This window comes from Trypanosoma conorhini (genome assembly GCF_003719485.1).
Source record: "Trypanosoma conorhini strain 025E chromosome Unknown Tco_14.4_contig_00004, whole genome shotgun sequence".
Taxonomy (NCBI): domain Eukaryota; phylum Euglenozoa; class Kinetoplastea; order Trypanosomatida; family Trypanosomatidae; genus Trypanosoma; species Trypanosoma conorhini.
In genome coordinates, this window is record NW_021704090.1 from 19220 (window position 1) to 43205 (window position 23986).

At 53.5% G+C, this 23986-nt stretch overlaps 10 protein-coding genes across 10 annotated transcripts, besides 12 other annotated features; all 10 read right to left on the reverse strand.

The window, feature by feature from the left end:
• The first annotated feature begins 410 nt into the window (after positions 1 to 410).
• Positions 411 to 457: a microsatellite.
• Positions 458 to 672: 215 nt separating this feature from the next.
• Positions 673 to 3534, reverse strand: Tco025E_00235 (helicase-like protein; the record flags this gene model as incomplete). The annotated part of the gene is made up of 1 exon (XM_029367180.1): positions 673 to 3534. One exon carries the CDS (start codon positions 3532 to 3534, stop codon positions 673 to 675), a length of 2862 nt encoding a protein of 953 aa, XP_029232705.1.
• Positions 3535 to 3945: 411 nt separating this feature from the next.
• Positions 3946 to 4608, reverse strand: Tco025E_00236 (uncharacterized protein; the record flags this gene model as incomplete). The annotated part of the gene is made up of 1 exon (XM_029367181.1): positions 3946 to 4608. The coding sequence occupies one exon, from the start codon at positions 4606 to 4608 to the stop codon at positions 3946 to 3948; it is 663 nt and encodes a 220-aa protein (XP_029232706.1).
• Positions 4609 to 4725: 117 nt separating this feature from the next.
• Positions 4726 to 4779: a sequence feature (A-rich).
• A 237-nt stretch (positions 4780 to 5016) lies between these two features.
• Positions 5017 to 7644, reverse strand: Tco025E_00237 (putative tRNA pseudouridine synthase; the record flags this gene model as incomplete). Its single annotated transcript, XM_029367182.1, has 1 exon — positions 5017 to 7644. One exon carries the CDS (start codon positions 7642 to 7644, stop codon positions 5017 to 5019), a length of 2628 nt encoding a protein of 875 aa, XP_029232707.1.
• A 246-nt stretch (positions 7645 to 7890) lies between these two features.
• On the reverse strand, positions 7891 to 9777 carry Tco025E_00238 (DUF3342 domain containing protein; the record flags this gene model as incomplete). The annotated part of the gene is made up of 1 exon (XM_029367183.1): positions 7891 to 9777. The coding sequence occupies one exon, from the start codon at positions 9775 to 9777 to the stop codon at positions 7891 to 7893; it is 1887 nt and encodes a 628-aa protein (XP_029232708.1).
• A 234-nt stretch (positions 9778 to 10011) lies between these two features.
• Positions 10012 to 10040: a microsatellite.
• Positions 10041 to 10106: 66 nt separating this feature from the next.
• Tco025E_00239 (uncharacterized protein) lies at positions 10107 to 10406 on the reverse strand (the record flags this gene model as incomplete). Its single annotated transcript, XM_029367184.1, has 1 exon — positions 10107 to 10406. The coding sequence occupies one exon, from the start codon at positions 10404 to 10406 to the stop codon at positions 10107 to 10109; it is 300 nt and encodes a 99-aa protein (XP_029232709.1).
• A 670-nt stretch (positions 10407 to 11076) lies between these two features.
• Positions 11077 to 11100: a microsatellite.
• A 150-nt stretch (positions 11101 to 11250) lies between these two features.
• Positions 11251 to 11270: a microsatellite.
• A 475-nt stretch (positions 11271 to 11745) lies between these two features.
• Positions 11746 to 14067, reverse strand: Tco025E_00240 (putative serine/threonine protein kinase; the record flags this gene model as incomplete). The annotated part of the gene is made up of 1 exon (XM_029367185.1): positions 11746 to 14067. The coding sequence occupies one exon, from the start codon at positions 14065 to 14067 to the stop codon at positions 11746 to 11748; it is 2322 nt and encodes a 773-aa protein (XP_029232710.1).
• A 346-nt stretch (positions 14068 to 14413) lies between these two features.
• Positions 14414 to 14430: a microsatellite.
• Positions 14431 to 14458: a microsatellite.
• A 99-nt stretch (positions 14459 to 14557) lies between these two features.
• Tco025E_00241 (uncharacterized protein) lies at positions 14558 to 16582 on the reverse strand (the record flags this gene model as incomplete). Its single annotated transcript, XM_029367186.1, has 1 exon — positions 14558 to 16582. One exon carries the CDS (start codon positions 16580 to 16582, stop codon positions 14558 to 14560), a length of 2025 nt encoding a protein of 674 aa, XP_029232711.1.
• A 581-nt stretch (positions 16583 to 17163) lies between these two features.
• Positions 17164 to 17210: a microsatellite.
• A 1-nt stretch (position 17211) lies between these two features.
• On the reverse strand, positions 17212 to 19830 carry Tco025E_00242 (zinc finger protein kinase; the record flags this gene model as incomplete). Its single annotated transcript, XM_029367187.1, has 1 exon — positions 17212 to 19830. One exon carries the CDS (start codon positions 19828 to 19830, stop codon positions 17212 to 17214), a length of 2619 nt encoding a protein of 872 aa, XP_029232712.1.
• A 73-nt stretch (positions 19831 to 19903) lies between these two features.
• Positions 19904 to 19923: a microsatellite.
• A 435-nt stretch (positions 19924 to 20358) lies between these two features.
• On the reverse strand, positions 20359 to 21711 carry Tco025E_00243 (uncharacterized protein; the record flags this gene model as incomplete). Its single annotated transcript, XM_029367188.1, has 1 exon — positions 20359 to 21711. One exon carries the CDS (start codon positions 21709 to 21711, stop codon positions 20359 to 20361), a length of 1353 nt encoding a protein of 450 aa, XP_029232713.1.
• Positions 21712 to 21780: 69 nt separating this feature from the next.
• Positions 21781 to 21819: a microsatellite.
• A 213-nt stretch (positions 21820 to 22032) lies between these two features.
• Positions 22033 to 22082: a microsatellite.
• Positions 22083 to 22361: 279 nt separating this feature from the next.
• Positions 22362 to 23870, reverse strand: Tco025E_00244 (uncharacterized protein; the record flags this gene model as incomplete). Its single annotated transcript, XM_029367189.1, has 1 exon — positions 22362 to 23870. The coding sequence occupies one exon, from the start codon at positions 23868 to 23870 to the stop codon at positions 22362 to 22364; it is 1509 nt and encodes a 502-aa protein (XP_029232714.1).
• A 106-nt stretch (positions 23871 to 23976) lies between these two features.
• Positions 23977 to 23986: part of a sequence feature (A-rich) that runs on past the window's edge.

Consider the following 23986-nt stretch of genomic DNA (forward strand, 5'->3'; position numbering starts at 1 on the left):
GATTCATGTCCGCATCTAGCCCACCAAACATGTACGCCGCAGGGGCGTTCCCAACCCGCGTCAAGGATGCGCCGTCGCACTCTAAGCAGGGTAGGTGGTCGGCAACGGTTATCCAGCAAAGGACCGGCAGCTGAGAGACTTTGCTTACCATGGCGCTTCCATCGCGTTCCCCTTCGCAATAACCGCCAACGCACATTACCCACTCCTCTCCGGTTGCTGGATCTAACAGACATGTCGCACAGTGGCCTTCGCGAAAGCCCAACCTCCCCGCCTGCTCTTCACATGGAATCCATTCCATGAGCCTCGCTCCACACCTCCCGATCTTTTTATTCCTCCGCTTCAATCCTTCACTCTCCTTCTTGTTCTGTGGGAGGGGAAAGCGAGAGTGAAACCAGTCATACGTATTTGCTTATATATATATACATATACATATATATATATATATATATATATATATCCATGCTTACTTCCCCGGACACAGCTGAAAGGGCAATCAAACAAGGCACTCGTGAAAATCTCACCACTATCCTCTCCCGTCGCCTACTTCTCCTCCTGCCCCAGGCGGGGAGTACTTCACTTTCGCGCCCCAGAAACCCTCCTCCCCAACTCCTTCTATCGCTCTCTCTCTCACACACACGCATAGGATATGCCCTCCATAGCAATTGCAGACTTCTACTTTTTAACAGGTGACTTCAGATACTCCTTTTCGAGTAGGTGCAAAGTGTCACGAAGTTCCGCGGCAGCCACCTCTTCTACTGTGTCATGACCTTCGTACAAAAGCTTCACCGCGGTGCAGCTCCACTCATGCGTGCATGTGGTGATCCGAGGCCGTTTTTTCGTTGCAGCAAGAAAGAAAGGAAGCAGCGCTGCCACCTGTGAATGCTGTTTATTCGCCCCAGACGAAGGCAACTCCCGGGGTGCGTGGTCAACCTGTGCCACAGAATGAGATGGATTAGCCACCGGCAATTTTCCTGTGCAACAGCCTCCTGCTCCTTCCTTTTGTTGCTCTCGTTGCTGGGCCCGTGTTCTCTCCGCGGCAGTTGGCACAGTCATGAGACGAAAGAAGGCGGCAAGCTCCTCCACCACGGACGCAGGTGTGTGGTGCACCTGTAAACTGCCAGCACACCACTTTGGGAGGCGGTTTTGAAAAGCCTCCTGCTCAAATCGGTCATCCAACAGCACCATCGCGCCGAAGTCACGACCATTGCGAAGACAACGTCCCAGCGCTTGGTTCACTGCACGTATGGCGTCAATAATGTACCATTCCTCGCCACTGTACCGCCGCTGCGCCGCAACCGTCCAAGACTTGAGTGGCCGGAGGGGAATGCCCACACAGACAACAAGCCGGGTCATGTTGTCCGCGAAGTCCATCCCCTCGCCCACCTTCGCACGATAGACGGAGACGAGAACGGCCGCGCCACAACTCGCCTCTGCGCGGAATGCGTCCAACATGGAAGGAAATTCCATTGCTTCCTTGGGCTCTGTAAATACCCGCGTTTGTTGTCCAGCTCCGCCACGAAGGTGGGAAGAGAGTCTTGATCCCACCAACTGCATAACTCCATAGTTCGGCAAGAACACAAGCACTCCACCCCGCCTTACTTGCCCAATGAGTGCAACGACGACGGACACTAGACGGTCAATGAAGGAAGTGTCTCTAAAATTTGCATAGTTACAATGCAGTCGAGAAGCATCAACCGTGTGTGTGAGTGCGGCTAAGCGGTACTGGTGTACGCCCACTATGTGTGACCCCTCATAGGTCAACATGTTGGAAAGCGAAATTCCAAGCTCACGACCAAGCTGGTGAAATGGCGCAATTGTCCCAGACGCCAACACTACACGATGGGTAGCCGCCAGAAGGTGGCGAAAGGCAAGACTGCCATCTAAGCAGCGAAAGCCCACACTCCTCCGCAGCGCTGGACCTCGCCCCATCACTCGTTCCTGCGACACTGCATCTAAGGCGGCGTCGCGAATGCTCACCGCAAAGGCCGATGGTTTCTGCAGCATGAAACGTATCACCAAAAGCCACCGCTTCATTATGGACAAGCTGAAAACGGAAAACTGAAACGGATTAAATGTTACCCCCAAGGACATGACAATACCGTACACCTGACGGAACATGGCTGTAGAATCCATCGTGGCGTTCGATAAACAGTTGGAGGTCCCTCTATTATTCACACCCCCAGTTTTCAAGGCGAAGGGGATATGGTCAAGAATACAATGCTGTATGATATTAGCAAGAGCCTCGCCAGACAATGTCGGACCTCGGTGCCTGTCATCCTCGTCCGCTTCCTCGGTGAACCGTCGCTGGGATGCTTGGTGGGCGTTTTCAGCACTCCACTCCTGCCTCTCCACAAACTTCACAATGGCATGGAACACATCGTAAAGAAGGGCAAAGAGCTGGGCCAACGTCCAGTGTGTCAATTTAAACTCGCGAGGATAACTTAGTGTTGGCATTGACGCAGACAGAGTTACAAGTGGTTCGATTTCACTCACAACAAGACGCAGGTCATCAAGCGTTACCTCCAATGAGAGTGCGTCTTGGCAAACTGACGGTACATTGTGTGCCTCATCAATAATAACAATGGAGTGATTCTTTAATGCCGCCTCCATCTTGCATTCATGGCGAATAAGTGGGTCCAGGAGATATTGGTACGTGGCGAAGTTGACACACGCAAAGAAGACAAGATCTCTAGCGGCATAGTACGGACAGCTCTGAGTCGCCACCCCCTCAGCGACCAAGTCCTCCATGTCCCACACCTTCTCCGTGCGCCCCTGACAGAGCGGATAACTGATGGCTCGGCTGCCAAGAAGTCCGTAATTATGCACAGCCTCACACTGACCAAGGGAAACAAGTTTGTCGCAAACTTCACCCAAGTTATTTCCCTCAACCGGCAGTGTCTTGTTTGCTCGAGCCTTCAAAACGGTGCTATTAATGCAGTACCGTTCTCGACTACCCAGAACGTTCATTTTAAGACGATGCAGATTACGCAGTTTCCGCAATTCACCAATGGTCTGACGCACTTGAGAGTGGGTTCGTGTCACGTAGAACACAGTGCAGCAGGGAGTTTCATGCTGTTGGCGAAGCTTCCACGGTGTTCCATCCATCTCAACACGAAGACGCTTACTATGTTTTGTGCGAAACTGTTTAAAAAATTCATGTGGCACTCCCCACTGCTCTTCACTATTCACTGCGTCGTCACTGATGCAGCTCCCATTTCTCGCCAGGCTCTCTCCATTCAGCAAAGATGGCGGCGGCGGCGGCGGCGCTGGGGGTTTCCATCGTCGCTTCCGCATGTATTCCTCCAATTCATGGGGGGCGAGTAGCTCCAGTGTGGCCTGATAGCGCAGTACGCTGGACAAGAGTGCCAGTGTCTTGCCGCAGCCGGTGGGAACTTCAACCGCCGCCACGGGAATGACCGGGGAGGACGATTGCAGGCAAGTGGTAATTGCCTGCATCATGTCCCTCTGCACGGGATAAGGCTCGAAGGGCATGTCATACGCCGCGTCCGACGGAGTGTGCGCAGCCTGCGGCATTTGTGTAGAAACAACGGAGGACGACGATGCAAGAGCAAACAAAAAACCCTCGCCGTCCGCCTCCCCCGCGAGTCCTCCTCTTCCCCACCCCCACCCCCCTTCAAAGTCCCCATGCAGAGCAACAAAAGCAGGCACACAAAAAAGAAAAGTTTCCACCACCGGCAGAGGTCACATTCGCCCCGCGTATATACTCGCGTCAGAGATGTGGAGCGGCATCAGACATAACATGAGAGAAACAAAACCAGAGGAGGAGCTGGGACAATGAAAAATAAAATTACTGTCCGTCATCCAGGAGATGGCAATGGGCTCACTCCCACTTAAAACCGTCAATGCACACGTTGAACGAAAAAAAAAAGGAGCAGGAGCAGAAGCAGAAGCATGACTCCATCTATCACACCAATCGCATTCCATTTAAAAACGCAGCACATTTTCACCACTGTCACCACCACGCGGACGCGTTTGAAACAAAACTTCTGGCACTACAAAAGAAGAATCTGTAGAGGGGCGAGTGCCGCTGTGTGGTGCCGTACCACTACTCACGCGCCCACCAAAGCCACCAGTGAGCTTGGTCCGGATCCTGGATTCAGTACCGGTACTAACTCCCGTAGGGAGCGTATTTCTTCCGGTGCTACGCGTAACAGTATCTTCCTCATACAAGCATGCTCTACGTCGGGCCAGCTCCTTTGCAATGAGGGCAGAGATGTCTGTATCTCCGGCCTGAAGAGCAAAATGCATGCGGTTCACGAGCTCATCATTGCTCATTTGGCCAAAGCCAAGATTGGCTAGTGCCTGCTGTGCATAGTACCGCGGGAAGAGGCTATCCAAGAGCTTCCCCCACCAAGAAGATGGCCTAGTGGCCAATTGAGTATGTGAGGCGGCGGGAACTGGGAGAGCAGCCCCACCAACTACAGACGTCTCCATGCGCAGCTGACGCTCCATCCGTTCTTGCCTATAATAGACATCCCTCAAGGTGGTGATAAATGCGCAGTCTTTTCCCTCCCACAAGGAAGGGTCGTACGGCGGAGCATCAAGTTTAGGCGACCGCCCTGTGTGTTCAGCGTGAGCGCGGAACATGAGAGGCAGGTGCGGCAATAAGATCAAGGATTTGCCCTGCTGTGTCTGCCCTTCGCGTTCCCTTTATCTGACGAAGCCGTGTTACCCAACAAAAGTTTGCGGAGAGTGAGCGAAAGCAAAAAACAACAACAACAAAAAAGAATAAGAAATAAAGAATCGAAAACCAAAGAAGGCAATGAGAGCGTTATCCTAATGCAACTTTAAAAGACCATTCTAAAATTCCCCCCATCACCATCGCTGCTAGATCTCCGTTCCCCAATTCAACTAGGTGAAATCACACGCCGAAGATCCCGAAAGCCCCATTAGCATCCTTTGGGTGTTCCTTTCGTGCATTTTTTTTCTTGCTTCGTCCTTCTCCCACTTTCGCACCTACATCCTTACACATTGCGGCCAAATTGGAATCCTTCTTCACCATGTAACATTCCACGTGTTCCTGTTGATAGTTTTGAAGGGCACTTGCAAAGAATCGCGGCTATGCACCTCCGCTCCACGCTTGACACGCGGCACCGTCTTTGGTGCACAAGGAAACCGTCGCTGTCGACGCAGAACGTTAAAAAACACCCGCTTTGCCTTGCTGTTGGGTGACATGGGAACGGTGTGCCCAGCGTACTGCTCTACCTCCCCGTCCTTGAGCGTCCTTGCCAGAGGCTTTTCAAAGAGGCGCGTCTTCATCGCCTCCTCATCCCGCGCACGTCGCGCCATGTTTCGCAGAAGGTGCTGTTCACCCCACCGGTAGGCTTTCTTCACAGGGTCCTCGCTTTCTGGCAGAAAGAGTGGACCTTCGTAGTCCCACAGTTTCCCCTCCCCCACCAAGGGCACCTCGTGCTGGTCCGCCACGAAGCCAAGACCATCCTCAAAGCCACTGTAGATGTCCTGCATGGATGTCACATAGCCAGGGTCACGATTTCCCAAATCCCACAAGCTCGCTGGGGCAGGGAGAAGGAGAATTTCTTCTGACCCAGCGCAGCGAAGCAGTTTCATGAGCTCACTGATGGCGACATTGGCGTAACTCCCGCGTTCTAGGGCAAACTCTAGCGTTAGCGTTGACTCGGCTTTATTATATTCGTGTCGCAAATTTAGGGGTTTTCGAATGATAGATCGCGGTGGCTCAAGAAAATCACGAATCCCCGTTTTGGTATGATTTGCATGCCAATCCAAATGATACTTGTCGCAGACTTGAAGATAATACTCCCCAACGGCGTTCATGGGACGCTGAATGCCATTAAAGGAGAATCCAGGGTGCATGACGTCCGCAACGGTGTAGTTCGCTTTATCCGCCTCGTCTGTGATGAAGCGTATGCCATCACGGTAGCAATCCGCGCGATCTACCGGCAGTGCCGCCAAACGTCGAAAGGTTTCTGGCAGGACTATGTCTCCCACCAAAACATCTAAACCAAAGTGATGAAGTCGAAGCGTTAGAACTTGGTTCCACAGGTAGCTGCTCAGCCGCTGCGCTGTTAGGCGGCGGTCTCTCGCGCTTAAGTCTAGGAAGGCGCCGCGAAGTTGCAAGATAATGAGCTCCTGTTTTTTACTAATAGGGCCGCCATCCGCAGACGTCGGTGGGACACCAAGTGGAGGACAGGAAAGGAACGGCGCCGCATCCAACTCTGTTGGTTCCGTGGCAATGCGCCTTAGACGACGTACGACATTGCGGCGGTACTCATCCTGCAGGGGGTTCGGGTACTTCTTCTCACGTTGTAGCAGCTCACGCAGTGTCAACTCACGACTCGTGTACCCAAGAAAACGAAAGGCAAACACGAGCCAATTGTGGTGAAGCAGCGCGAAGGCGGCGTCGTTTTTGCCGCCAAACCACGAGAAGCGTTGACACCCGTAATAGTTTGGGAACCCATTCAGCTCAAAGTCATGGAGTGCGCGTTCCACGTCCTCCCGTGGGGCAGTCACACCTCTCAAGACAATCCTAAAGTGGTTGCCAAACAATCGCCCCGGCACTAGTTGTTCTGTCTGGTAAGAAAAGTTAGACAACGACATGGACCATTTTTTCATGCGAAAAAAACGATTTGCCTCCAACGCCGCCGCCGGCGTAATGTTTTCCAGCCGTACTCGTTGTATGGTGTCCCCAATGTAGTCCTTGATGCCGGCGACGGAAACACCAGAGGGATGCATGCGAAGCGTCTGCGCGATATTGGCCAGCGCCACACTGTGGGCGATGTGCTGCTTATGGAGGAAGCACTGGAGGTAGAAACTCTTTTTGCCAGTCCCGCCATCGTTTTTTTCATGAGAAGCATCCGTCTCCGTGGAGCTCAAATGATTTTCATCACTGCCGTTGTCCTTGAGAAGCTCCGCCACCCGCCCCTCCACGTCCACTGCAAAGAAGGACGAGGAGGGCCCAGATTCATTCTGAGCGCCATTCGCATGATTAGTATGCGGCTTTGCAGCAACGTCACCCTCCTCACGTGTTTCGGCGGGGTTAAGCAGCGAGGGTGGCAAGGCGGGTATGGACCAATCCGGCTCGCGAGAGATGGCCACTGCCGCTCCGACAGCGTCTGTCACCATTTCCGTCACAAAAAAATCCCTCCAATGCTGCCGGAAGAGCCCTGAGAAGGCTGGGGCAGTGGGAGACGCAAATCTGCCCATACCGAAACGAAACAACACAGCCTCCTCGTCGTCAAAGAGAGACTCTGGGTGACGCATCGTGGCGGCCACTTCTGATTCCTGCCTGATCGCCACTTCCTCCTCTTGCCGTGCAAGCTTCCGCTGTTGCCCCTGCCACTTTCGCAGCATGCGCTTCATCGTGTCAAGGGACGAAAAGGAATGTATTTCCCCACTCGGGACCCGTTGCTTCTTCACAAAAATGGGGCAAGGGGTAGGACCCGACGAGAGCTCTGCAAGCTCATTTAGTCGATGGCTCCTTGACCTTGTCGGCGTTGCAGCCCCACTGCGGCCAGCTTCAGAGGGCGGCTGAAAAAGGCCCAATCGGTATGCAAGGAAGTCGACAGCGTGCAGCCTCGCCGGATCTACGGCCCAAATCCACGCCCTCTCACCGCTCGGAAAAGGACTCCGTGCCGGGGGCTTCATTCCCCGTCGTTTCACACTGGCATAAGAAGAGGCATAGGCGGACGAAAAACATATAAAGAAAAACGGAGGGAAGGGAGGGGGGGGAGAAGAAGGAATAAAGGTGCGTGGAAGCAGACGCATCTCCTCGTGAATGGTGCCACCTACAGAAGAGGAAACATGGGAACACTCCAATAGGTACCGGCATAATTAAAGTAATATACATGCGGTGGTAATGTGGCTTCGGGCGTAATAAGTATAATAATTATATCATCGGCAATTCTGTGGGTTAAGGAGGCTGTTTTTTCTAAACGAGGAATCAGTCGCCTTTAGATTTCGCAAAGATAGCCTCGAGGTTTGTGCCGACTTTATGCGAAAGGTGCTCAAAGGAGAGCTGACCAATGCCTTGTTTGGGTCGTAGGCCAGCTGTGCACCACCAGTTGTAGCGTTCGCACGCTGTATGCTGTTATTGCATGCCACATCCTTCCGCCTAGACACAGCGTCATTTCCAGAAGTTAACCCACCACGACCCTCGCCCCTATTGTCACGATACGATGAGCGCTTGGATGCAGTTGTTGCTGCCATGTATTCTATGCCCCGGTCGCCCGGCTTGGTCGGTGGTTGCCAGGCAAGGCCGGTAACTAGCGCTGGTGGTGGCAGTGGTGGCGTCTGCGCATCGCCACCGTAGACGTTGGGTTCCCCCCCTCCACTAAACTCTTCCATCATTTGCTGCAGCTCCAGCACCAGCCATCGCTCGACACCGTTCTGCGTGTCGAGGTTCACGATTCCCTTCGTGCTGACGGACCTCTCCACGGCGATGGGGTGCGTGCACCACAGCCCCGGCACGGCGGGGTCGCTCCCGTCATCGCAGGTCCACTCCCCCGAGGGGGCGAGCGTCAGGAGCACTTCACTTTGTACATCTCTCTGGTGAGAGTGCATAGGGGTCAAACCACCCGCGTAAAGTTCCCTAGAAACGGCGTACCAAGCAAGAAGTGCGTCGGCGTCGGAGCGGTTGCCACCCTCGACGCAGGAAAAATTTGCCAATCCTCCAGAACACCCGTGGCTCATGGTCTCTATGAGCGGCACAAAATGTTTGCACCGTCGACACACAAAAAAGTACAGTGCCCCAATAATACGCCACGCCCAACGTTCCACGTGCTCATCACTCCAGGAAATTGAAGGGAATGCAAGGTCGGCAGGGCACTTTGAAGCCACATGGGTTGCGAGAATCTCACCACGGGTGCCAATCGAGTTCTCTCGGAGCCGCGGACAGAATGCCGGCTTCACGTTTTTGGCACTCCGCTCCAGACGCTGGAGCTCATGTTGGTCAAATAGAACCCCACAGTATTGACACCAGTGCAAGCCACTTGCCCGTCGTTCTCCAAGACGGTCGCAAACAACATGACGAAGCAGTGCCGTCAAAAAGCGCCTATTTGCAGAGTACTCGGCCCGCCACTCAAAAAATTTTAAAAAGGCCCGTGCGAGATCGCCCTCCGAAAGCATACTACAAAGCCGCGCCAAAAGTTCCCCTGTCAAGCATTCCATGCTGACTCCAGAGAGCATCACCTGCACAAGGTTTTCCTTGATGTATTGAAGGGGTAAATCGACGAGTTGCGTCATTAGTAGAAAGTTTGAGGACAAGGCAATCGACACGACGTTCTCTGGCGTGAATGGACGCCTTTTCCCTTCCACATACGACATCAACCAGGAAAAGATACTCAGGTCGCAGTTTACGCGGAGGGGGATAGGAGGTGGCGGACTTGTCCACCTCCGTCGCGAGGAGTGCCCCACATCGTCATACCCCTTCCCATCACTCGTCCCAGCCCTGTCCACGGACGCCTCCGTCCCGCCGCTACTCGTCATTTTCGTTGTAGCGGGAGAAGAGGCACCAGTCATATCACCACTCCTTTCGCCATCCGCACAAGGCCGCCTCCTTCGTTCCTCCTCAGCCTCTTCCTCGAGGTAGCGCCGTATAATGGGCACAAAGTACACCATCGACTTCTCCAATAGCTGTTGATCACAGCGGAATGCACGCACCTCGTTGAGCAGTTTGTCATACACAGTGACTTCAACCTCACGGTGCGGCGTGAGGTTGGGTACACGATCACCTCCGAATCCATTGGCCGCCACGCCCCCATTTTCCACCTTCCGTGTCATGCGTCAAAGCGCCCACGCAGACAAAGAAAAAAAATAGGCCCCCTCTTTGCTTGTTTTTCTTTCTCTTTACTATGTGATGTTACGCCCCTCGTTGGTTTCACCCACCCCAACCACGCTGCCACTATCACTATAGTCCACTCCTTACTTGTGCAAGAGGTGGGGTTAAGAGAAAGAAATAGAACGGGACGGAAACCTCTACGACGATGGCTGCAGCTGCTCTTTTTTTCCATCTGTCTCACTGACGCACTCTCACTCTCACTCACATGAACTTATTGTTGCGTCACGCACACACTGTTTGCGCCTCAGCGGTTCCAATTGAGGGAAACACATTACGAAGGAATATCAAGGCTCAAACAATGCTTGTAGAGCACCTTGTCAACAGTTGTCAAGCCACAATACGTGGGGTAAGGGAGAAACGAAAAGTCCCCTGGCGCGATCGTCGCCTCATCACGCGGCAACTTTTCAGGCGCCCGCACTGCCGCACTCTGACTGAGTGGCAGACGGTATGGATGCGTGTAGTACGCCACAAAACGGCCCTTCTGCATGGATTCCTTTAGTGCCGTGGCGGACTGCTGCTGGACCTCACTCAGGTGGCAGCTGCCGCTGGGAGGGGCGTTGTCGCTCCGCATTTGACGGCTTCCCTTCATCTTTCAAAGTTGGCCTCAACGGGAAGAGGGAATAAATATGGTGCGGCAGCGGCCGGGGCAGAGAGACAACATGATGATTCAAATAAACAAAGGTAGGGACGTACAACAGGCGAAGCCATAAACAAAATATCACGTAGAGCCTCTTCGCAGAGGAACAATTGGAATATGCGCCTGGCTCAGGACTTCTATCCCTTTCCAGTAGAGAAACGGGACGCCGCGGTCAAAGATCACAGTTTGCTTAAATGCCTCCGGCATTCCCCACTCCAGGGTGGGGATATCCCGCAGACCCACATACAGTAATAAGCAGATGAAGCCAAAAGAAGTTTTACGATCACTGGACCCTCGTTAATAACGCGCGAAATGTCTGTCTTTGAGACCCTCCTCACCCCCCGCGTCCACCGAACTCCTCCGCGTGGGAGCACCAATAGCAGTAAACAGTTATGCTGGGAGAGCGCAATAAAAAGAAAGGAATAAGCAATTCGAGGGATGGTATTAAATAACATCACCCGTCCCGCTTCGCTGATTACGAAAACAAGAAAAAAATGCAGTGGGAAGAAAACGCCGCGGGATCTATCCCCCTTTTCTTTTTGATTTTGCTGAGAAGAGCAGTAGCTGTAGAATAAAGATATTCGATCATAGAGGTATATATATATGTGTGTGTGTGTGTGCGCGTGTGCAGAGATGCGTGGTCCACTGCAGAGCAGAAGAGAAAGTATTTGAATAGACCACTCTCCTTCTGTCGCCCATAATTTTTTCGCTTCAATTCCTTCCAGGGAGACTTCATAGCACAGACAAGAAGAAAAGCAACGGAACACCCACACCCACACATCATAATCATCATCATCAAAGGTGAAAATGTATACACAAACACGCCAACTTCGACGACTTGCAGAGACATCAGCTCTGAAACCGCCACCGCCACGGCGTTTTTGACACATTGCACATACACAATGGAGACACACACATATGTCTTACTGAAGGAGGAGGAAAAAGTAGAGGGCAAGGGGGTGATTACAGAGAAGCAAAACCGTCGAGTGGGTGGAAGGGAGCCACACCTGACCCTCTCGCTGAATGAAGAAGATTAGCCTCCAATAAACACACACACACACAACCAAAAAAGTATACTCTCCGCCGCAAAATGGGGTGTAGTGAATCGATTACTTCCTTTGACCTTTTTTTTTCACTGACTTATTTCTGTCTTTTTTTTTTCATTTTACTTTTTTTGCTTGTTTTTATTTTTGCCGTGTTTTGGGCATATGCCTTCGCATCTGATACCCTCCTACTGACGAGCAGAAAGAATGAAACAAAAATAAAACCTCACTCATCGTTGCGCATTCTTTCCACTCGCACGGGAATCCCTCTTCTTTACGAGGGCTGGTCCTTTCAAGAGACTCTGCAACGCCATCAACTGCGCACATAACGGCGCTGCAGCAAGAAAGCGTTGTTCATCGTTCAGAAGACTGCGGAGGGTGCTCATAAAAACAACATTGAGGCGTGGGTTGCAGCGGTCGGCTTCAGACCGCATTACAAAGGCGTTCACAACATCCATGACTTCTACATACCTGTGGTGATTGGCCAGCAATGTACCGAGTGCGTCTTTGAGGTTTGTGACGGAAACCTCAAGTGAGGGAAGAACGCTGCCCTCCCTGGGCCCTCCACCGTTCGTTGAGGCACACTGATCAACCTCGCCGCCTCTTCTTGCCAAAGGCGAATCGAACAGGCCCGCCGAGCTCAGCAACTGGGGTGGCGTGCCAACCATCTCGTTCCCTGGAGGAAAACTTAAGGACTCGCAGTTGGTCAAGCTTGGAGACGAAATGGAAAGAATTTCATTTGACCTTCGCGCGAGTCCCATCGCGGGGGGCGTGGAAACTAACTTGGCGCGCGTCCTGGGAGTACTCGGGCTAACTCCAGATTTGAGATAAACGGCAGCGCAGCGTGACGGGCACACTCTCGGTGGCGACGAACGTGAGCCAACTGGAACACTTGCGGGTCGTCGCGACAAGTTACAGAGCGGGATGAACACTATTGCTTTGGGTTCTTCCGAGTCCAGTGACGCTGTTGTGGCAAGTTCCCTCTCTTGTTTTTTAGTCCCTGCGACTGCTACCGCCGGCGGTGGTCCATGCTTTGGGACAAAGACAGAGACGCCGCCTCCCTTGCTAACAGTGATGCTCTCATCGGCTGAAAGGGCACGTTGTTCTCTCCAATGCTTAATGTGTTTACGAATGTCATGTTTCGTCTCATCGTCTAGTTTAGAGCGGATTTTTTTCATCTTGTCCGCGTGGTTCTGGTGAACATTCAGCGCCTGGCGCTCCTTCTCCTGCTGCTTCCATCGTTTTTCCTTTTGTACTTGCAGGAACGCCTCTCGCCTTCGATGCTCCTCCTCCTGCTCTTTGAGCAGATCTTGGACCATGTCTGTGGCAGTTCTACGCCCCTTTGCCGCGCTGTCAAAGGAGTCCCTTGGGTTCCGCTCAGCAGAACGACTGGGTGTTTTTACCATTCGCGAAGTGGGGGGCGTTGCCGCCGTATTCCTTACGCTATGTGGGCGGGACAGCCCCGTTCCTGTCGAGAACGATCGACTCTGTCGCGACAGTGGGGAACAACCCCTGGACCTACCAGGGGAACTTGCGTTGAGACGTTGCAGCTCCTCCACCTGCTCCATTGCGCGGCGGTGCCAGTCTGGGGGCAACCTCGCCCGTGCCCCGCGTACTATTGTGTTGGGCGTGTGCGCCGTTTCGTGATGCGCGGGGAATTCATAACTAACGTTGTTGCCGTTTTTCCCGTTTGCCTCATCGGCGGTGGAGCTGTCGGTTGAGGGTGCCGTGGCCTGGGCCGTCACGCCGCACGCCATCGGTGCGGTAAAGCGCATAGTGGAGGTTGGGCCCACCAGCGTATTGGGCAACCGCGGCACAGAGCGCCCATCTATCAACTCCGTCAGATCCCGCACCACCTCCGCGATCGTGAGGCGCCGCCCTGGACTCGGCTCCATCATGTCGGCAATGACAGAGCGGAGCTCGGTGGAGCGGGAAAAGTAACTCGTGTGCGCACTAAGCATCTTCATTGCAACGAGGCCAAGGTGCCAGACATCACTCACCTTTGCCACGTACCTCTGCTCATGCACCACCTCTGGCGGGTACTCGCGCTCCACCGCCACCCCAAGGGCCTCGCGGTCCGACAGCCACTTGAAGTACGACGAACGTGGCATTGGCAGCCCCACGCGGATTCCCGGTGCATCGTCCGCAAAAAAGATGCGATTCAGAGAGAGGCCGTAAAAACAACCATCCTTGAGGTGCTGGACCTGTTGTACGGCCCTTGCAATGGCCAGCAACCACCGCAACACCGTGGCCTCGTCAAACGGGCTTTTAGGCCCATCCTCTAAGTAAGCCTCTAAGTCACCCCTGGCGTAGTAAGTGGTGACAGTGTTCAGAAAAGAGCCTTGCAGCATCACAGTGTGTAATTCAACCATGGAAGAAATTTGTGCTGTCAGAAGGGCCTTGTACATCTCGTGCGTTTCCATTACATCCGCCGGTTTCCACAAAGAAACATTAATTCGCTTGAGCACACGTAACTCCCCATTTGCAGCGGTGTCCTGCACAAGGATCGTGGCAGATGACGCTCCAACGCCGAGGACCTTTTTGCGCAACATTTACCGCTTCTCTACAGTATAGTATAAATATACAATCTAATGGCGACGGCCCGCTTGCTGCGGGCGCCAAATGCCTCTCTACTGAGAGCGTGAGGAGGTACTCTCAACTGCTCCCAACACGCCGGAGCGTGAGGGACAACCATAAACGGAAGAAGAACAATGTGGGAGGGTTGTTGGCGCAATCGCACACAGACGAAGAAGGAGAACAAACAAAACACGTGAAAAGGCTACCACAAATATATATGTATATATAATTTTGCTTTAGAGTCTTAACTCCACTGCCTTTTCCCTCGGACCAATTTACAAAAAAAAGGTAAGGAAAGGTAAGACGGACTCCGTCCGCTTCCTCTCTCTCTCTCTCTCTGTGTGTGTGTGTGTGTGTGTGTGTGTGCGTCACTCCACACTGGCGCTTCAGGGGGCGGCAGTGAGCAACGGCAGCCGCCCAACCGCAAAGCGCCGACCGAGACGACTAAACTCCTCGCCACCTTCCTCATCCAACCCGCATCACTTTTTCTCCCGCCACCAAGAAGTATTGCTTCATCTCAGCGAGCACCTTCTTCAACCCGTGGCGGTAGAAGTGGCGCTGCAGCGGGAGTGGGACGCGACGCAGAAGTCGTGCCACCTCAATACCTCCCTGTGGTATCATCGGCAGCACCATTCTCGCAATGTCCTCTGGCTGCATCGGAAGAGGCTCCAATTTCGCCCGCTGCACAACAATAACGCTTGGGTCATCCGGATACGGCCAAGTCGAGAAGTAGTCAGGGTAAAGCGCGAGATGCTCAACTAGCTTCGCCTGCTCTTGTGGAAGGGCGTTCTTGACAGAGGGTGGGACCAGAGACATGACCTCGTCAAGCTCGGCACATTGCATGAGTGGAAGCGCGTCGTACAGCTCCCGTACAGCCCAGTCCGCTGAGGTGCTGTCGTCCATTGCGGCAGGGATCTTCAATACTGGATCGTCCGGTGCAAGGGAGCTCATGGTGAGACGCTGATCCATAATCGTCTCGGCGCACCGCTCGTATGTGGGACGAAATTGGTAGACCTTCATATTATCCACAGAGACCACAATCTCCTCTCCGTGCAGCCGCAGAAAACGCGGAAACGAACGACATTGCGTCTTCACCTCTTTCTTCTCCGTGGCGGTAAGTAATGCATACAATTTTCCCGTTGGCACCGCCGCCGCTACCTTGTCAGCCGCCACGTTGTAGTCTTTTCCCTCAGCATTGTCGTCCACAAGTTGCTTAACCTTGGCGTAAATCTTAGGAAGCGGCGAGGTCGTTGCATTGAGGTCATTCAGCGAGTTCGGTGCGCTGTGCAACGGTCGCACACGCAGCTTCGCATCGACAAGTTGAAAATATTCCGGGTACTTCTCAAACAGACCCGTCACCCCAAGACGTGGGTCAAAGGACGGATGCCGCGAGACGATATCAGACACATCCTGTAGTACTGTAGCCAGTGGCGTGTACGTGCTTGGGATCCTCGGCAGAATAAAATGAATTAAATTTGCCTCCGAATTTCGCGGCGGCCGGCGTCCCCGCGCCAGTTGGCTCAACATGTCACTGTTGCTCAAACCGGAGGTGTAGAGTGGGTCCGCCGTGCCGCGCTTTGGGTGGGCAAAGTCGGGACGCAGGCGGATTTCGGTGTTCCCGTGATGTGCCCGAATGTCAATGTAGTGGCGAAAACGCTTGATGTAAAACATAAAACTACTATCAGCGTACTGCTTTGTGATTTCTGATGGCAGCTGATCGGCCACCATTTGCTGCTGCACAAAAAAGGTTGGAATAAACTCCACCAGCGTATCCAAGACTTCCAAAACAGGCTTCGCACCGCCCGTGAGCTGCGAAGGGCGGTGTGTGGCAGCCCGACTCATATTGACAGGTGGCGGCGGCGGCGGGGGTGCCGACAGCCTCACTCTTCCGCGTGGAGCGGCGCTGTCCAAATCCACCGTGCACCGGGCGAGCTCGGTCCCTCGCACAACCACGTCATCAGCGAAGTGGTGTCGCACGTAGGCCAGCGGGTTGCCGCCGTCGCGCTGCATCTCCTCTCGGGCCGCAGCAGGAAGCAGGTGGACAACGTCGCGAAGAGGGACAGTGGCACCACCCAGAGGAAGAAGCGGCAACAGCAACGCCCGGATCTCCCACGGGGCGTAACGCGCGGCGGTCGACGATGCTGCAGACGGCTGCTGCCTTGCCGGCGTCTCCAGACTATTGACACCCCCAGCCGCAGCAGCCCCGGTGGCGGCTGTCCCCTCTCCATGGTTCGGCTCTGTACGTGGCTCAGTTGAGGCGACTGTTGCACCAGCCGGGCCGCCCGCGTACACCCGTGGCACGACTTTTTGATCCTCCTCTGATATGACTGGCTTTGAGGCAGACGAGGCAGAAACCGCAATCGACGGCGCCCCCTCCAAGTGCCAACGCAGACTCACTACGACGGGGCCGAACGGAGACCTATTTATGGCAGTCCGCAGCGGGGTGAGTCGCCGCACCGGCAAGAGACACAGCAATGACCTACAACGCATCACACGGCGAGTAACTACGCCTCCCCCTCCTTTTCGTATTTTCTGCTTCCCCGCGTCAGGTGAGCGGGGGGACGGCGCACAACAGGAGGAGAGGCGTGAGCCAGAAGCGCCAACAGTGAAGGAGAGAATGAGGGGGGAGGAGAAGTAAATAAAAATGGGTTTGATCGGTGACAAACGGAAGAAGCAATACACCCAGAGCAGAAACAGCAGTAAATTACGTGAATCACAACAAAAAGTGGTCTTTCAAGGCCGTCGGTAGCAAATGTAACTAGCTATAGAGACGCGGTATGCCACGCTGCTAAATCTTCTCAGACGCCGAAATTTTTTTTTTCGGAGGTCGTGAGGTGACTTATGCAAACTGCACTTTTATGCTGTAGTCCGGGCATGATGTCGAATGCGTTGATCAACGGTCAGAGGTGACATCGCCCGGCACGACGGACGCATAAAAAAAAAGAAGTTACAAGACAGAGCCAAGAAAAGAACGATGCGTACAAACAATCAAGGAAATAATATATGAAAAAAAAACAACAACAACAAAACGCCCCCGCGTCTCAAAAAAAAAAAACAATTGGCATGAAGAGAATAACAACAATAACAAACACAACAAGGACCATCACAACAACAAAAAATTAACATGATTCGAGACGTTCCCACGTCAAAAAAGTTCTCGCTAATAAGTTTTCTTCCTCAATTTTGTATGGTGCAGTAAAAAGTTTCAGTACTGCGACACCGCCTTCTGCTTTTCCAGCAAGTACCTCAATGAAGTACTTCTGCTGGCCCCACGACGGGCCTGGAGCAAGGCTACCACTGGGACAGTGAACAATGGTGCCACCTTCGGCCCCCACCTGGTACTTCCCGAAGCTTGCGACGTAGGAGTTGTACATGTCCACAAGTTCATCCCTGGTGGCTCGCTCCGGAAACTGCGCACGCATGTGCCGCCGACAGGCCAGAGTGAGTTGCATGGTAAAGACACCATTGGGAAAGTACGCGAGGAAGCCGCACACTTCGCCGCCCCACGGGTAGTTAATTTTACCGTCATCTGTCGCCATCTCAACCTTCACTAGACGCCAGAGACCTAACACTTTCTGCGCGTTCGGCGCCGCGTCGGCATCCTCCTTTATTGAGCGCAGGTGCGATGGCGGCTTCCTGCAAGACGAATGGCACGAGGAACGCGACGACGACGACGACACACCAGATTCCACATCAGGCACATGAACAAAGTTGCTAAATCGGGTTTTCAAGATATCTAACGTGGCACGACTCACCTCGTGCGGCTTACGTATCACTGCCCACTCCGCCGTAAATTCCCGCTTAAAGTACTTTGTGTCATTGCCGTCGAAGTTGAGCCGCACCGGCGGGGGGAGGGCCTTCTTCTCCAAGGCTGACCAATTGAGAGATGCAAAGTAAGGGTGCGCCTTAATCTGCTCCGCATCACTGAGTCGCTGCTTCGGCTGACGTTGCAGGAGCTGCCGGATAAGTGAGGCGGCCTCAGGGGTAAAGCACGGCGCGCTGAGATCGAGGTCGAGGCTCAGAACATTACTGCAGACCTCATTGTTGTTCGCCGCGTGGAACGGCGCTGCGCCCTTGAGCATCTCGTACATCATCACCCCCAAACTCCACCAGTCTAACGCAGCGGTCTGGCGCTCCCCCCGAATTGTTTCAGGGGCGAGGTACTCCGGGCTACCAACGAAGCTGCAGCGACGGTGGCGGGAAAAGTTCATTCGTGCAAGTCCAAAGTCCGTCAGCTTCAAATGACCGTCCGCCGCAAACACAACGTTCTCCGGCTTCAGGTCGCGGTGAACAATGTCGTAGCGATGCAGTTGTTCCAGGGCCAAGACGATCTCGGCGACAATCACGCGCACGTCCGCCGGGGAGAGCGTGCATTTTGGGTAGAGGCGCGAGTACAGTTCCCCGCCAGGAAGGAAGTCAAAGACAAAAAACAGGTGGTAATCCGTCTGAAAAGCAAAGTGGCATGCCACAATGTACGGATGCGGGGGCAACGATGCCAGAATAGTCTTTTCCTCCCTAATGTAGTCAACCATGCGCCGCTTGTGAATGATGCACTTATTCAAAACTTTCATGGCGTACACCTGGCCATCTTCACGAAAGATGACTTTGATAACCTTGCCAAAGGTGCCGCGGCCAAGCGTTGTGACGAGCTCAAAGTCAGACAGTGAAACGTCCGTCCGCAAGCAACTCCCTTCCTGAAGGTGTAGCGGTTGCGATGCAGCAACGTCCCCTTGCGGATGCAGACTTGGCGTAGTGGGCGAGGAATCCTTTCCCATCCGCATCTTCCTATTGTGCCGTTCCTGGTTCTCGTAGCACTGCACACACACCCTGACAGCCCCTTCCTCAAGCTCCACATGGCGCAAACAGTTTCGACAAAAACGTTGTTTGCACAAAAAGCAGCGGTGCGGGTACAACATGGAGGAAAACTCGGCGTTACACTGCAAGCACAAAGATGAGGCCGGCGGCATGTTGATGTCTTCGGTGTCGGTTTCCTCCTTCGATGGAACGTCATCACATTCCTCAGGGCCACTCGAGGCATTCGTCATGGACGAATCCACGGAATTGGAGATCCCTCTCTCCGATGCGGCGCAATTTGTGGTAGTTGGCACGGAGGGGTCGCCACCCGCACTACCAACCGCGGCGCCAGTGTCTAACGGCTTCGGGGGCGCTTCCTCCGACGCGGCAATTCCGTCCCCCCTCTCCTCCTGCGGCTGCTGCTGCGATGGCTCTGGTTTTGCAAAGCCGATGAGAGGACGCAGTACATTTGTCCTAGACCGCACCGGCACCTCCCCGTCGTGGAGAAAGTTGTACAGAGCTGTGTTAGCCACATAAAACAGGTTCTTTGGGACAAGCAGCTGTTCGAGATAAATCTCAAGGTGTCGACGACGCTTCTCCACAAGGTCGACAGATTGATTTGTCACTTCTGCCCAGTGACTACCGGTAAGCACAGGGAGAACACCGTATTCACAGTGGTACTGGGAACCCATTGAACACAACTGCTTCAGCTTCTGGTCAAGCAACTTGAATTGTTGATAGCGGCGAAATACCTGCCATGTCAAGTTTCTCTCGGAGCACTCAACCACGTACTCCACGAAGTTCCCTCGCACCCTATACCTTGGAACCTCCACGGAGGTGATGTTGTGTGTCGCAGCCATCTCCCGCAGCATTTTTATATCGTGAGGGGTTATTTCATGCTTCTCGCGGCGCTGCGTGTCCAGGCGAAACAGCTTTGAAATCATATATCTCTACTTCTATTTCCTTACCCTTTCCTTCTGTAGGCTATACTATGTCACGGTCCTGACAAAGAGAACGATATATATATATATATATATTTTTTAAAGCCGCCCTACACTCGCTCCTCAGTAGACCTCGTACCTGCACGTGAGCATATGCAAGTAATAATAATAATAAAAAGAAGAGTGCAACGATACTGGAACTGGAGAGCAGTATAAATCATAAGCGATTTCACACCACATGCCTTCCTTCCTCTCCGGTACCGCCCATCCTTTTTCTGCATCCCACGCCATTGTTGAGCGAATACCCCACATGTCCCTCATCTCCAATGAGACGAGAGCAGGAGTGTTGCCTCATCTTCAGTGAGGAGGCCGAGGGAGGTAAAGAAAAAAAAACACTTCCCCCCCCCCTATTTAAGGTGCTGGAGACGAGTGAACAAGAAAGTGTTCTCTCCACACACAGATAAAAGAGGGGGATAGAGAGAAAGAAAGGGAAATCCACGCCTAAAGCGCGTTAGTACGGGGCCTTACATTTTATACCTGTGCCTTATGAACAGAACACCCATTCGGATAGCCAGAAAAGGGGCGCCAAACACACATGACCGTGCCGCAGAGCTGTGCTCCGCATATGGTGCATGTGTAGCGCAACGGGGCTCTACAAAAGAGACAATTACGCGACGAATGGTGCTGCGCGACTATTTCCAATCGGTCCATCGGAACAACCTGCTCGCGCGAGAGAGGACTACCAAGAACCAACTTGCGCAGCTTTTTCTCGTACGATTTCAAGGCTACATGGGATTTTCTTGTCATGACAAGTTGTACTTTACCCTTTGATATATAATCCGTGCAGAAGTTTAGCTCGGAAAGGCACCCATAGACCACCTCGACACTAATTTCAAACGTTCGACTCAAACCGTCGTCACGGCGGTCTTCCGCCCCGTCAGAGCCGCCATGCTCGGCCTCCGTGGGGCTAGCGCCAGCGGAGGCGAGGGGTTGGCGCAGCATGTAGTCTACAAAGTTGAGCGAAAGGGACCTGTACAAGGTGATGGTGCTTAGCAGAAAGTTGTTCAGGTACCCCACCAGTACTATGGGGACGCAAATCCAGTTGTTGAAAGCCTCGCCAGTGTCTACCGTGGCTGTGCAGTTTGGAATGCTCCTGGCCATGGGGTTGTAGTCCGGCACGAGGTTGCCGTCGACAAAGACGCGTATGCCCACTAAGGTGTTAATGCTCGGTCGCCCGTAAATTGACTTCGCCACCTCCTTTAAGCGAGGCGGCTCACACCCCTCTAACGCCGCAGTTCGCCGCTCTTCACCCGCGTCTTGTGTTTCTCCTTCACCCCGCTGCATCCTCGCTGGCTCCTGCCCCTGTCCAGCCTGCTTGACGGCCGCCAGGTAATGGGCCACACGCATACGCCACTGATGCTCCGTGAAGAGTGGGGTGTTGTAGAGATACGCCATGCCGTACACAAGGTCTTTCCCGATCTCCAGTGTTGCTGGCATCACTGGGGCGCGCCCGGGAAGTTGCTCCAACTCAGAGACCCCCACAGGAATGTAGACGCTTGAAAAGACAACGTTGCCCCGTTGTTTCATGTGAAACTCCGTGGGGGACATCCTGGTCACCTCCGTCAACTCCCGCGCATACCACGAGTCTGGGGGCACCGGCGGAGGCACGCGGGAAGGCGCCTCACTCTTCTGTGACGGCTCGCGTTGCAGACTCTCCACAATTGCGGCACCACCTACACCTACACCTGCCACATGCCCGCCTTTTGGATCTACACCGTTCCCCGGCTTTACGCTGGCTCCGCCGCCTGGCTTCTGCCCCACAGCCAACTGTCCCTGCGACAGCCCCTGCGGGGAGATCCGGAGGCCGCTCTGCTTACATCCCATCCCCCCGCCAACTTCTTACTGCCTTGAGGGGGCGAGTTGCCTCTCAAAACGGTGGATGCTGCATGACACAGAGAGCGAGAGCAAGAGCGAGAGAGAGAGAGAGAAGCGCGTTCCGCACGAGACTCAAACAGCGGCGGAGCCAACCCTTCCCTCCGGCAAAGGGAAAAAAATCTCTCCAGGGCGTGTGCTTTCGCTAAATACAGAAAAAGAAGAGGTAACAGCAAGCAGAAAAAAAATAATGAATAATCCGGAAGAGAAAAGTCAATTGAAAAAATGCATGCAAGGAGCAGTCAGCCGCCCCGTCAACCCCTCACTAGTTCCCCCACCCACCCACCCACCCACCCCTTCACACACACACGCATAGACACACAGAAGCCGGTCGCGTCACACGCAGTCACGTCCACTAAAGCAAAGCAACGAGTGGTAACGAAAAAGACCAGCAAAATAACAACAGACAGAAAGGCACAGAACAAAAAAAAACAAGCACAACTAGGGTGTCCAGAGAAACATATGGCTCCGTGTAACTGAGCTTTGCTTCGCCACCTTTTCAGACAGGAGACGGTGCTCTGGCGATGTCCCAATACTTTTCGTTCGCACACTCTCTTCCCTACAAATACGCTGTAAATCACATACCGAGGACGCCCGTAGAATTATTTCCTTTTGTCTCTAATTTCTCTTCGGCCCGTCACGTTTTCCAGCTCTTCCTCGGAATCGTAGTTGCGTTCAAATATGGTATACAGTTGCCGAGGACGTCTACAACAAAATACAACTGAAAAAATGAATGCAATGAGAGTCAAGAAAAAGACCAACGCGAGCGCAACCGCGCAGCCAGCATCGCACAGTTTGGCCTCCGGCTGACCCTGCCCAGGCTCAAAGTTCACATCATACACCACAATCGGTGCGCTAAGATTCACGGAATCCGTGAGGTTGTTAATCACGCGTTGCGCGGGGTCCATCCAGGAGGCGTTGCGCACCATCAGATTGAGCGCATTTGCCGTCACTAAGTCACCCACCCACGGATCAGCCTCCCCCACGCCCACCTCATACCTGACAACGAGGCAATCATCTGCGTGCATCATAGAGAACACACCGTCGATGCCAATCACGTTCTGGAAACAGCGGTACATGGCCTGACTCAAATACTCTCTACCCAGCTGGTGCTTTTCATCATTTCTATTCCACGCCGGGGCAAACACAGGGGTGAAGTTGCCTACAATTCTTGCCACAATTGAAATAACAAGTCGCCGAGCTCCTTTACTTAATGGAGAATAATGAATTGGTCTTGTGGGCGGAAGCGGAAAAAGTGACGCCCCACAGACGTACATGGGAACAATACTTGTCGTACAAATATCCCCACCCGTACGTTGCAGAATAAACTTTACATAGTCTACACACTCACTATAAAAGATGGAATCGTAGTAGTTCGTGTTTTGCGCGAGCCGAGAGAAGTTGCCGTATATATTTTCTAATCCTATGCAGCCCTCGTCACCGAAAGAGCCTTGAGTCAAACCCGTTAAGCCACCGAGCGCAAGTACTGCGTTAGGATCCTCCTTGTACCAAATGGCAGCACTCCACAAGCATGACACTCGCTCTCTCGCACAGTAAAGATGATAGTAACAATTTGTGTTTGCAGATTGTCGGCAGCGATACGCCCCGTTCTTAAAATACCACGACTCATTGGTGGTCCGTGAGTGTTCACGCGAGATGCAGTCGCAGAAATTCTCTGCACATTTGTTTACAGCCGGAAGTCCACAACTCTCCGTTCGTGTGTACATGTTGTCTGGTATCTCTTCCAGCGACGGGGTTGGCGAACAGGTAGGGGAGAGCTGCGGCGACTGACTCGCTGACAACGATGGCGAGAGGGAGCCATTGAAGACAGGGGTCACAAGGGCGTTTGACACGGATGACAGGGAGACAGTGAGCTTGCGCGTGGCCGAGGTACCCAACGCCGCCGTAGGCGTTGGGTGGCGGGCTTCACTCAAGATGGGGCTTGCATGCAGCGTCGGGGGCGTCAGCGTTGCCCGCTCACCATACCCTGGAGTAGCCTCCTCCATGGTGCCCTTGAGGCCTTCAGCAGGCGGACTGCCAAGCATCAGGAAAAGAAGCGTCGACAGCAGCCAATGGGCACAGACACACATCGATGGGCACCCTACAGCCATTGCCGGGCCAGTCCCACAGAGTACGTCAGTGCGTGGGAAGCTCGCACAGAAGCGGCGGGAAAAAGAAGCGAGCAAAAAAAAATAAATTCGGTGGCTTTAAAGTGCAAAAGAGCAAA